General features: G+C 36.7%; 1 protein-coding gene across 1 annotated transcript; it reads left to right on the plus strand.

Annotated features, from left to right (window-relative positions):
- Positions 1–2,553: 2,553 nt before the first annotated feature.
- LOC137959343 (uncharacterized mitochondrial protein AtMg00810-like) lies at positions 2,554–5,122 on the plus strand. The gene is made up of 3 exons (XM_068806747.1): positions 2,554–2,828; positions 3,192–3,294; positions 4,565–5,122. Exons 1-3 carry the CDS (start codon positions 2,554–2,556, stop codon positions 5,120–5,122), a joined length of 936 nt encoding a protein of 311 aa, XP_068662848.1.
- Positions 5,123–13,216: the final 8,094 nt, after the last annotated feature.

Consider the following 13,216-nt stretch of genomic DNA (forward strand, 5'->3'; position numbering starts at 1 on the left):
CTCTCACTTATATTATGCCAGCAGGGCCTCATGGAAGGACGCAACAGCGTGAGGAGTATTGGAAGATGTGCCATTTTATACAAAAAGATTCTATACATCATTTGCAGCAAACTGGGAGTTCATGTAGTTCTCTTACCTCCAGCTTGAGGGGGAGTATTGGAAGATAGGCCCACACGACCAAGGAAGGCCCACAAGATGGGCCCAAACACATAAGAAGTAGGCCACCATGATTACCACGAGCTGACATCCTTACATCATAAGTTGGGAGATCGAAAAGGACACACAAATGCATCTTTATCTTATGGTCACGTCCTAGAAGACTTTTAATTTGAGTTATGTTTGTCTTTTATCTATATTGAGTTATTTAATTATACCAGGAGTTATCTTTAAGTGTTAGAGTTTGGGTGTAATTGGGACAAAAGTAGTTTTACTGTAATTGGACTATACTATCTTCCTCTATTATAAATAGAGGTTAATGTACTCTGATTATAATATAATAAGTTAATGAAGTCAATGAAGTATTTCTATTTTTCATAAATTCAACAATGATTCAAGAGAGTTTTCCTCTTCATAATTTGAAATTGAACTTGGTTGGATTTGGTGAATCCAACTCATCAAATATAACAAATACCAACTCTTCAACTCTCATAGTGGTTTTGTTAATAACTTAAAAATTTTCCTACATCAGCCCTTGAGTTAAATTTCTCTATATTTTCCTTTGGTTCTTCTTGTATAACTAATTTGTATCCAAAGTTTCTTTGATAACTAATGTTAGGAAAGGTACCCATATTCAAATATTTTACGATATTTTGGGATGTGTATTATGTATTACTTATGCTTGTTGTATGTTGTATTATATACATAGCCTAATGGGCTGGTTGGGATCGTGGTGGGCCCATGGGCTGATATGTAATCTTTGGTAAACCTAAAGTATAAATAAGAAAGAGAAGAGGGGGAAGGCAGACTTTGCATTCCCGTCCTCAAACAATTCACCTTCTCCTCACCGTCGTCCTAGCCGAGAAGCAAGAGAGCGTGAGGCTCTCTGTTGGGACTGTGCCGTCAGTCCCTGGAGGTCTTGATGGTTCCGTTCACCACCAACGGAGCTTAGAGGTCTCCGTGCGAGACGATCGGTAAGCCGTGCGGCATGGCGTTTCGTCCCCGAGAAGACCAATTCGTGAACATTGGTCTCGGCTGATTCGTCAGCCCTCATTCTTGAAGAAGATATCGGTTAACATGGTATCAGAGCTTGGTTGGGAGCGTTTTGAGGTAAACCATCTCCGTCTGAAACCTCCCCGACGAACTGCTGTCCGTCCGAAACCTTCCTTGCCAACGAGCTTGTCTGTCCAACGACTCAGAGGTCGGCTGGATCTCATGCGAGATCGGAAACGGTCGTCCGAGCTCAGAGGAGTGGTCAGAAAACACCGACGGAGCTCAGAGCTCCGTCCTCGCCGAGAAGGTGAACGGTCGTGAAATTTTTTTCACGTACGTTCTGGAAATTTTTCCGTAAGTATTGAATGATTTATTTGCCTAAGGTGGTTTTTGGAATTTTTGAGATTGTGGGGACAGAACTGGAATTTCGAAGATTGTGGGGACAGAACTGGAATTTCTGACATTGTGGGGACAGTGCTAGAATTGCTGAGCTTGTGGGGACAGAATTGGAATTTCTGATATTGTGGGGACAGAAGTGGAATTTCCGAAATCGTAGGGGCACATCTAGAAGTTTCAGCGGGTATCATGTCAATGAATAGATTAGATTTCTCTCCAGTCGTTTCATGGGTAAGAACTATAGTACCTGGGCATTTCAGCACAGCCTGACAATTTAAGTCTAGTATGAAATAACAAATTTCACTCAAGGAGGTAGTTCCATTGAAGAATATTTCTCGAGGTTTATCTGTGGGCTGACTATACTGATATTGTTTATGAGAGCGTCCCAATTGCTGCTCTCTCGGCAGAGCAAGCAGTACACGAAACCAGTGAGAGAGATCAGCTCTTGATGATGTTTCGTCCAAAATTTGAGATTGCTTGGTCACATCTGATGAATTGTCATCTAGTATTGTCTCTAGATGTCTGTTTGAGTGAACTCCTTAGGGAGGAACAGCTCATTGCTACTTAGGCGGGTATGGAACATCGAGTCTAGGCTGATATATTTGCTCTTGTGGCCTATGCAGTACAAGGAAAAAATAAGGGCCAGGACATGAGTTCTGTTCAGTGCTTCCATTGCAAGGCATATGGTCACTTTGCTTGGGAATGCCCCAAGAAATCATGTAACTACTGCAAGAAGTCGGGCCATCTCATTGTAGCTTGCCCTACTCACCCTAAAAAGAAAAAGAATATAGCTTATCATACCTCCACTAGTACTTCTAGTTCTGCATCTTTGCTGAATGTCATGCCAGCTACTACATTCTTGTTCCTCCAGCACTTGCAAGTTCACCCTCCCTCACCCCTGAAATGGTACAACAGATTATTATCTCTGCTTTTTCTACTTTTGGTCTCTCAGGTAAGTAGAAAATCTCTCCTTAGCCTTGGTATTTTGATTATGGTGCTTCTAACCATATGACAACCCATGTTGGGTCTCTGTCTAACGTCAGAAAATACGATGGAAGTCTGCACATCAACACTGCCGATGGTAGTTCTATGCCTATCAGTGCTGTTGGTGATCTCTCCCCCTTTGTATCTGATGTCTTCGTGTCTCCTGACCTATCAACAAACCTTCAGTCTGTTGGTCAACTTGTTGATAAAAATTGTAATGTTCAGTTCTCTCGCTCTGGTTGTGTTGTGCAGGATCAAGCGTTGGGGAAGGTGACCGCGAAGGGGCCTAAAGTGGGATGGTTATTTCCTCTTAAAGTCCTTCTCTCCACCATCATTCCACGTACTCCTGTACTTTCTTTTGCATATAATGTTGTTGGCTCAGGCCCTAAGATGTGGCATAGACGTCTAGGCCACCCAAACTCGAATGTTCTTCGTATGTTGCTTAAATTTGGTTTATTAGGCAGTCAAACATGCACCTCTCTTGATACGGTTTTTGAATGTTCATCATGCAAACTTGGCAAAAGTAAAGTTTTACAGTTTCCTCATCATGCCTTGCATTCCACCCATTGTTTTGATATTATTCATAGTGATGTCTAGGGAATTGCTCATGTTGTCTCCCATGTGTAATATAAGTACTTTGTTACATTTATTGATGATTTTAGTTGGTTTACCTGGGTCTACTTCCTACGGGCTAAGTCTGAAGTTTTTGGTGTTTTTAAAAAGTTTCTTGCGCTTCTTGAAACACAATTCTCTGTTCGTATTAAGGTACTGCGCTCTGACTCTGGAGGCGAGTACATGTCCACTGAATTCCAGGATTTCTTCAGAGCAAAGGCCATATCTCTCAACATTCTTGTCCCTCAACACCCCATCAAAATGGGGTTGCTGAGAGGAAAAATTGTCACCTTCTTGATATGGTCCCTTCTTCTTGAATCATCCGTTCCTCCCCGTTTTGGTGTGAGGAACTCTCTACCTCAGTTTATTTAATCAAACCGCCTGCCCTCGCCTACCTTGCATTAGGTCTCTCCATTCGTTAAGTTATTTAGTTATTCTCCATCATACATTGATCTTAGGACTTTCGGTTGTGTTTGTTTTGTGCATCTCCCTGATCATGAACGACATAAACTGACAGCCCAATAAGTGATGTGTGCATTTCTGGGATATGCCATTTTTAAAAAAGGGTATGTTTGCTATGATCCCCAGGCGCGTCGAGTCCATGTTTCTCGGATTGTGGGCTCCTTTGAAAACCAATATTTCTTTCCATCTCAAGTTACACTACCATCTGCATCTTCGTCTAGTCTGCCGAGCTTTGATGAGTCTTACCCCACTTCCTTGTTGCCCTCTTTCGATTCTGACCTGGCGCTTGCTCTTGCTCGTCTCTTTTCTCCTACCCCCATCACCCTTCATAGATCTACTCGTCCATCTTGCCCACCTGATAGGTATAGTTTCCCCTCCCCTGTATCACTTGTGGCTACCTTATCCTCTATTTCTATTCCCTCTTGCTACAAATAGGTTATGGCACATGAGTGTTGGCAACAGGCAATGCAAATAGATCTGCAAGCACTAGAGGAGAATCACACTTAGGACATTGTGATTTGCCCACCTGCCATTCGGTCTCTTGGGAGTAAGTGGGTATTTTCTGTTAAGCTGTATTCAGATGGATCGTTGGATCGGTACAAAGCCCGTCTTGTGGCCCTGAGAAATAAGTAGGAATATGTGATTGATTATGAGGAAACATTTTTTCTAGTTGCCTAGATGACCATCGTCTGCACTATATTAGCCATTGCAGCCTCCCAATCCTGACCACTGCATCATGGACATGAAGAATGCCTTTCTCCATGGTGACCTATAGGAAGATGTCTACATGAAGTTCCCCTCGGGTATGACTACTTTATCTCCTGATCATGTTTGCAAGCTACGTCGTCCGCTGTAAGGGCTAAAACAAGCTCCTCGGGCATGGTTTGAAAAGTTTCGTAGCACACTTATTCTCCACAAGTTTACACAGAGTCAGTATGATTCATCTCTATTTTATCATCAGTCTGATGCTGGCATGGTCATTCTCATGGTTTATGTGGATGACATCATCATTACTGGCACTAACACGGGCCTAATTACCAAGCTTCAACAAGTGTTGCATGCCACCTTTCATATGAAGGACCTTGGACACCTCACATACTTCTTAGGGCTGGAGGTACATCACCGTCCCAGTGGTATTTTCTTAAACCAGCATAAGTATACTCAAGATCTTATTTCTCTAGATGGATTGGAGGACACATCTTCAGTTTCTACTCCTATGGAGGTCAATGTCAAATATAGGAAAGATGAAGGGACACTTCTTGAGGATCCTACTATCTATCGGCGACTGGTTGGGAGTCTCATATACTTGACTACTACTCGCCCGGATATCTCCTATGTTGTGCATCAGGTCAGTCAGTTTATGTCATCACCTCGGCACCTTCATCTTGCGGCAGTTCGGCGCATCATCCGCTATCTACGCGGTTCTCCTACTCGAGGGTTATTCTTTCCTATGGGCTCCGCACTACGGCTGGTTGCCTACAGTGATACAGATTGGGCCGGATGCCCAGATACCTGTTGATCTACTACAGGCTGGTGTATGTTTTTAGAGGATTCATTGATTTCTTGGAAATGTAAGTAATAAGACTGGGTGTCCAAGTCAACCACTGAGGCTGAGTATCGCCCCATGTCTATTGCATGTTTTGAAGTTATCTGGCTCAGCGGCCTTCTTACTGAACTCAGTTTCCTTAGACCTCCGCTACACCACTTCATGCGGATAATAAGAGTGCGATTCAGATTGCAACCAACCCTGTTTTCCATGAGCACACCAAGCACATTGAGGTGGACTGTCACTCTATCCGCGACACTTTGGAGCGCCAGGTAATATCTCTTCCGTACGTTTCTTTGGTCTTCAAGTGGCTGATATCTTCACCAAAACATTGTCTCAATCACGACATAATTTTCTGGTTGGCAAATTGTTGCTGGTTGACTGACCAGCATCAATTTGAGGGGGGATGTTACGATATTTTTGGATGTATATTAGGTATCACTTATGCATGTTGTATGTTGTATTATGTACATAGCTTAATGGGCTGGGTGGGATTGTGGTGGGCCCATGGGCTGATATGTAATCTTTGGTAAACCTAACTATAAGTAAGAAAAAGAAGAGGGGGAAGGCAGATTTTGCATTCCTGTCCTCAAACGTTTCACCTTCTCCTCACCGTCGTCCTAGCCGAGAAGCAAGAGAGCGAGTGGCTCTCTGTCAGGACTATGTCGTCAGTCTCCGGAGGTCTTGGTGGTTCCGTCCACCACCAATAGAGCTTAGAGGTCTCCGTGCGAGAGGATCGGTAAGCCGTGTGGCGTGGCGTTTTGTCCCCGAGAAGACCCGTTTGTGAACACTGGTCTCGGCTGATTCGTCGGCCCTCATTCTTGAAGAAAATCTCGATTAACAAAATCATATGGTGTTTTCTTGAGAATTGGCCTAATGATAACTTAGTCAACCACATAATAAGTTGTATTTATAGGTTTAACCCAAAATCTATGAGGCAAGTTGTATGTATGAAGCATGACTTTTGCCACTTCAATTAAGATTCTATTCTTTCTTTCAATAACACTATTTTTTTGAGTTCTAGCAATTGAGAATGTGTGATCTACCTAGAGTTATCATACACAACCACTGTGGTCTAATGTTTCCCATTTCGAGCTTAAAGTTCAAGCATATCCAACTATTGACCGCATGCTGACACTCTTCTAGATTTTGATGATAACAAAACTTAATTGAGCAAACAATTGCAAATCTAGTATTTCAAATATATTTCTTGCAAGAGATACCAAATTCAAACTAAAGTATTGAATCGATACAAGCTTCTCAAAGACCTCAAGCTCCGTGAAATGTCAAAGAACTCTTGAAGAAACACCCTTAGAAGATGAAGAAATATTGAAGACTAGAGTTTAGGAATCATTGAGTTAAGTAAAAAACTAAGTCTATGTATGCAAAAAATCCATTTCTTCTAAAAATTGTCGTACAATGCAAATTTGAAGCTTTATGACATATTTTGCATTCAAACATGTTTTTATAAATGCACACATACACTTCATACACTTTAGAATCACTTACGATAAAAAATCTTATTGAATTTCTGAAAAAGAGAAAAACTTCACTAACTTGTTGTAATTTGAGTAAAATGAGCCTCTATTTATAATAGAAGAAACTAGTAGAATCCAACTATAATTAAACTACCCTTGTTCCAGTTACACCCAAAGTTAAATACTAAAAGATAAATATTAGAATAATTGAACAACTGAACCTGATTAAAAGACTCATATAACTAAAATACCTTTACCCGAGACTCTTATATGAGACCTCCTCTTAGACTCCACCATATTAATTTTGATTTTGTGAGACTTCTAGTTGTGAGAGCCATGTAAGAGTTTTTAATACCTACACTTCAACACTCCCCCTCAAGTTTGAGTTTATAATTTTGGCATGTAGGATTCTTGAACTTCAATTTTTTTATGGTTGAAAAAAAATTCTTCATAGATGAAAAACTTCATCTTTATGCAAAGACTCCATCTTTTGTGTTCCCCCTTTCTTGAATATTTTGGTCATATAAAAATTACCACAACATGTTGAATAAAATATCTCTTTCTTGTACTTCTTTTTCTACTTTCCCCCCTCAAATTGGGGATAAAAAAAATATAGAGACCCAGGTTCAACATAACACAATATGGGAGAAGAAAAGTACTTCTAGTCGAACGACAAAGCTCCATACTCTAAAAAAAAATGGTTATAGTGTAAAACACACTGTACTTAATTTTAAAGCCTGAAAAATGGTCCAACTTTAGGACACAACAACGAGACTAATTTTTTAAGGGTATCTCAAACACCATTCACCTCTTGGGTGAAGAACAAAAGACTTGACTCAAGCAGGATCTTGGACACACTCCTATACCTTTTAGGTAGTGGGTCTAGGCATTGGTTTGAAGTGATAAAAACACAAGATGATAAACTGAAAAAATAATAGAGAAAAATAACTTTAACCTGAAGGAGGCGACTATGCAACACTCATACTTCCAAAGTGACATTTAAAAAAAAAAAATAGGGGAGACTATAATGGTAGAACTTAATAAATTTGACCACAATTTTTTGGAGTTAACTATGCATACACAACCAAATAACAAAAAAAACAAAAGTTGAAAACAATATTGAAGCAATATATTGCATAACTTGAATGAACACATCATTGAGTGATTAAGTATGACAAAAAATCTTTGATTAGAAGAAAATTTGGGCTAAAAAACTCAGATTTTAGGAGAAAAAGAAACTTAATTCACATCAATGCATGGAGACAAAATAGGAGAGAAAATAGGAAAAAAGGAAAGATTATTGGCAGAACCGACCTTTGGCACTTCTGATGTTGACATTTCCAAAAATATAGTTTAGAATCAGAAATGGTTTGTTTTTCAAGAAACTAGGCTCAAAGAGATTTAAATTGATACCTAATTTAACATAAAAATCTTCAATCTTGAATATTTTATGACCTCTTTATTTTATTAGTCTTGTAGCTTGACACTTTGTTGATTCGAATACGAATATCTCCTTAAATATAGATCAAATTGGCATAAATGTTTTTGTTTCTAAAACTATACTTCGATACCATTCATTCAAGTATTAATTTTATTCATAAAATATACTTCTTTGAGATAAGGAATGTGTTAAATTTTGGACTCTTTAATCTGGCCGAACTGAGTAGTACTCTTTCTTCTTTGGCCAGCATGACCATTGTCTCATCTGAGATATATCTCCCTCTAGACAACTCAGATTGAGAATTGATTGGATAAGTAAGAAAATGGACTTACAAATGTTTTATTTGATATATAAGTATCCACATAAAGTATCATTATGGATGGTTTAAAATGGCTCAAAAATTGAAGCTTTATGCTGATGATCGAACCTCTCTTGCAGTCTGACCTTTTCTACTTCAAATATCGATTTCTCTTTATAGAAAATTCTGATTGCCAAATTTATTTTTGCGTTGGAAAGTAGACTAAATTATGTTTTTTTTAAATATATATATTAAAATAATAAAAGTTCAGTATGGAGGTACCAATGCCAAAGAAAATTACTAGTACTAAGATAGGTAAGAAAGAAAACAGATGGAATACAAACCTAAATTACTAGAGTTGATAGATAGAAAAAAGGATCACATTATCTTTCAAAGGTTGATCGAGTCGACTCACAGAACTAGCTTTGATACCATGTTGAATTTTTGGAAAAGATAAAAACTCCACTAACTTGTTGTAATTTGAGTACAATGAACCTCTATTTATAGAAGTAATAAAATCCAATTACAGTTAAACTACCCTTGTCCTAGTTACACCCAAAGTTAAACACTAAAGATATGTCCTAGAATAATTGAACAACTGAACATAAATAGAAGAATAACATAACTAAAACACTTTTAACTAAGACTCTTATATGAGACCTCCTTTTGTGAGACTACTCTACTACTCCACCATATTAATTCTAGCTCAGTGAGATTTTTTGTTGTGAGAGTCATATAAGACTTTTTCATACTTGTTCTTCAACAATTCCCATGCTTTAAAAATCCACATATTGTATTGGTACTAGAATGATTTATAAATTAGAAGTGTACAGGAAAAAATATAAAGCATGATCGATCAACCAAGGTCGATTGATCAATCATCCACAACATGGCCAACTTGTGCTATAAAGCACGACCGATCAACCTATTTGGACTGACTGATCAATATTGTCTAGGCAAAGCAATTTCAATGTTGATTGGTCGATCAACCCTCAATGCTTGATCAATCATACAGAACTTTGCCAAGAAGGGTCACAAAACATGATCCATCATAGTAAGGTCATTGATCGATCATACTTGTTATGCACTGCTAGTGTGAATTCTAATTGATCATTCATGCCATGTACATTGATCAATCAAATTAAAATGTCAAATGCAATGGGAAGATATTGAACGATCATACCATCGATCAATAAATCATATTCTGATAGAAAATTAGTCATTACACACAATTGATCAATCATCCACTTTACATCGATCGATAAACGTAAACACAATTTTTTGGCAAATAAGCAAAAAATGGCTAGTTTGGCTTGGAAAACTTATAAATACCCCACTAAACCTCCCATTGAGAAGTTAATGTGTTTTTTTATTGGCGTACCTACTTGTATTTATTCTCAATCCTCTGAAAATGCTTCCTAAGTGCATTTTTTAGAAAGAAAGAGAGAGAGTCAAACCTTGCAAAATTCTTGCACTTCTTTCCCATTTCATCTCCATGCATACACTATTGTCGAACTCCTACACTTTACATTGTGCATCAGATACTAGAAGTTTGGAACTCTCAAAGGAGAAGGGTATCTCTCTAATTGACAAGGGTGTACGTTTTACTTTTCTTTCTAACTTTCAATTTGAGATAGGTTCATTTAGAACCTTGTTAAATCTAGATAGAAATACTTCACCAGATTTTTTTTTTTTTTTTGTAATTTGAGTACTATGTGTTTCTATTTATAATAGAAGAAACAAGTAGAATCCAATTACAATTAAACTAGTTATACCCCAAGTCTATCACTTAGTTACAAGTCCTAGCATAATTAAATAACTGGATATGAATAGAAGATTGAAATAACTAAAACACCTTTGAACTTAAACACTTTTACGAGACATCCTCCATTAAGACTCCTGAAAGATTTTGCCATAATAATTACTTTCGTGTGAGACTTCTTTTTATGAGATCATGTAAAATTCTCCTATATTTGCTCGTCAACACTTTTTTTTTTGTTCTACGCAGAGGAGGATATCACCCTTCCTTCAAACCAAGGGCATCTTCTCCCTTCTTTATTGAATAAGTAAAAATGATTAATCAATTTGTTGAATTGGGTACAATTGGACCTAGCTCCCTCTCAAGTCTAATAATAGAAAAAATCGTCGTTTAGTTAATAAATTTTCTCTCACGATGAAATTTGGAAATAAAAACAAATAAAAATATAATTTTTTTAAAAAATATTACTAATTTTCTTTTCTTTTTCATTTTTCACGAGTATCCAAACAAAAGATTTCTTCTATTTTCTTTCTCATTTTCGATGGATATCCACAAAATAAAAACACCTATTTATTTATTTTCTTTTCTTTTCTTTCCTCTTCATCTTTTATCTTTGTCTTGTCTTTTCTTTTGCTCTCGTCTCTTCTCGTCCGTTTCTTTACTATCGGTGTTTTTTGCTCCTAACTTCCACACACAGCCTTATGTTTCTAATCGGAGAAGTGACTCAACAATCTCAGAAATAGGCAGTTCCAGCAGAAATTTAAATATTTTGGATAGAATTATTGGTAGACGAAGTATAGATCACCAAGACATACAGTTAGATGACATTATAGATGTTGATCAGGATATTACAGTATTTAGCAATAATCAGCTCAATTTACTTAATCCTAAGCAACTATACAGAACAAGACCTATAAATTTCCAGACCGGATTATTTAGACATTATAGAGAAATCCAGGTCAGTTGTGTCGGACAAGATTCAGTAAATGTGAATTTAATTGCAGATCAAGCTTTTAGGGAAATAAAAAAGATCTACACTTTAATTCACCTAGGATTGATAGTCATAGGAATAAAAGGTCTAGGAAGAAAACATTTAGGTACAAAAACCTTACTTAGCATTTATGATGATAGATGGGCAGACCCCAAAAAGGCAATGTTAGGGATAACAGAAGTAGATATGAATCAGAACGGCGGAATTTTCTATTGTTCTCCAGATTTTCTGTTAGGACTACAAGATTTTAAGAAATATATTAAGATAGGAATCCAAACTAAAGGATATGAATCCTTTGTGGGTAACAATTTGTTACTATGTATAGGATTTTTAGGAAGATGTACAAGTTCCAGCACTACTAAGTTTAAAATTAAAATAGATGATGTAGTAAATCTTATAGGTAATAAAGGAATAAAACTATTAAAACCTTTAAAATATTCCCCTGAAGATTTAGCTGGTTTAGATTGGAATTTAAAATTTAGACAAGAAAAAATCATTAGTCCAGAAGAAAGTATTATGTATACAGATACAAACGGAAATGTAAATATTAGATTCAATAGCTATGAACAGAAAAATACAGAAGACACTGAATCTATTTCTAGTGAAAATTATGATTTAGTCCACCTAGAAACAGAAATAGATGATATTATTTACCCCAAAGAATTAGGATTACAACTAGGCGAAAGAGAATTATTACATCTAGAAGAAGACTTAATAAAAAATAAAAGAATCAAAGAACAAGAATACTTATATTATGATAATGAATTAAATATCCGAATAGGAACTATGCCTCTAGAACCTTCTTTAGAAACACAAGAAGAAATTGTTAGTGTAAAAGATTACATGGACGCAGAAAGTTCAGTCAATAATCCTACCTACACTACTTATCCTACTCCACCACCTAGAGGAGTCTTTAACTCAGGAAATATGCCTAGATTACCTTATACAGAACCAATTAATTTTGATAAAAAAGTTCATCCCAAGGGAAAAAGAAAAGAAACAGAAAGACCTATTACTTTCCAAGATAAAGGAAAAGGAAAAATACTTAATCTCTTTGCTCATGATCCTCAAGAATGGACTACAGTGTTAGATCTATGGAAAAATCAAGTAGTTTCAGATTATATCCAACATTTCTCTTCTCAAGATGTAGAAGAAATGTATAGATACTTAGAAACCTTCTTAGGAGAAAGCGTGAAAGCTCTTTGGGAAAGCTATAAAAGATTTAATCCAGAACAATTTGGACAGTTAATGAGTTTAGGTCCTAATCCCTATAATTTTGTAAACAAAGTTTTTCAATTAGTTACAGGTGATGATCCCAACTTAGGATCCATAGCCTTGCAAAAAGACGCAGTCATCTATTTAGAACAACTTAGTCTTTACAATTACAAGTATGTTAAAAAAATTTTACAAGATTATTTTTACTATACTTGCATTTCAGGAAATGCTTTTAATAAAGACTTAGGTATTAAACTTTTTAGAAAATTACCTGGAGGCTTAGGAAAAGAAATTTATGAAAAATGGCAAAATATAGAAAATGCTAACCCTCACTTAGCCTATTCCATAGGACAGAGAACAAAATTTATCATGAATATATTACAAGAAAAATGTACTGATATCCAGATCCAAAGACAACTTAAGGGAGATGATTTCGGATTTTGTAAATAGATCTATACTACCCAAGCTTATGGCCTTAAAGAATCTAGACAACGCACTAGAAGACGTAAAAAGTTTGTTAGAAAGGGCTATTTTATTCGAAGATCTAAAAGTAGGAAACCATATCTTAATAGAGAAAGACATGTTAGGCGGTTTAACCCCAAGAGAACCTATAAGAATAAACTTTCTTGTTATATCTGCGATCAGACAGAACACTTAGCTAATACATGTCCAAAAAGACAAAACATAAACTCTAAAAGATCTACTTTAGTCGAGAATGTCCAACAAGACTTAATAGAAGTAGATGAATATATGTCAGACACAGAATCCATCTAAAGCATAGTTAGTCTACCTACAATAACAGAAGACTCTTCAGATACTGAAGATGACCTAATTCTCGAATTAGACTCAGATGAACATTTAGACCTCATGGATACCACAACAGAA

This window comes from Aristolochia californica, unplaced genomic scaffold, assembly GCF_029961685.1.
Source record: "Aristolochia californica isolate CCGP_79_NKW_82.1479 unplaced genomic scaffold, dmAriCali1.0.hap1 SCAF_3, whole genome shotgun sequence".
In the NCBI taxonomy this organism is placed as follows: domain Eukaryota; kingdom Viridiplantae; phylum Streptophyta; class Magnoliopsida; order Piperales; family Aristolochiaceae; genus Aristolochia; species Aristolochia californica.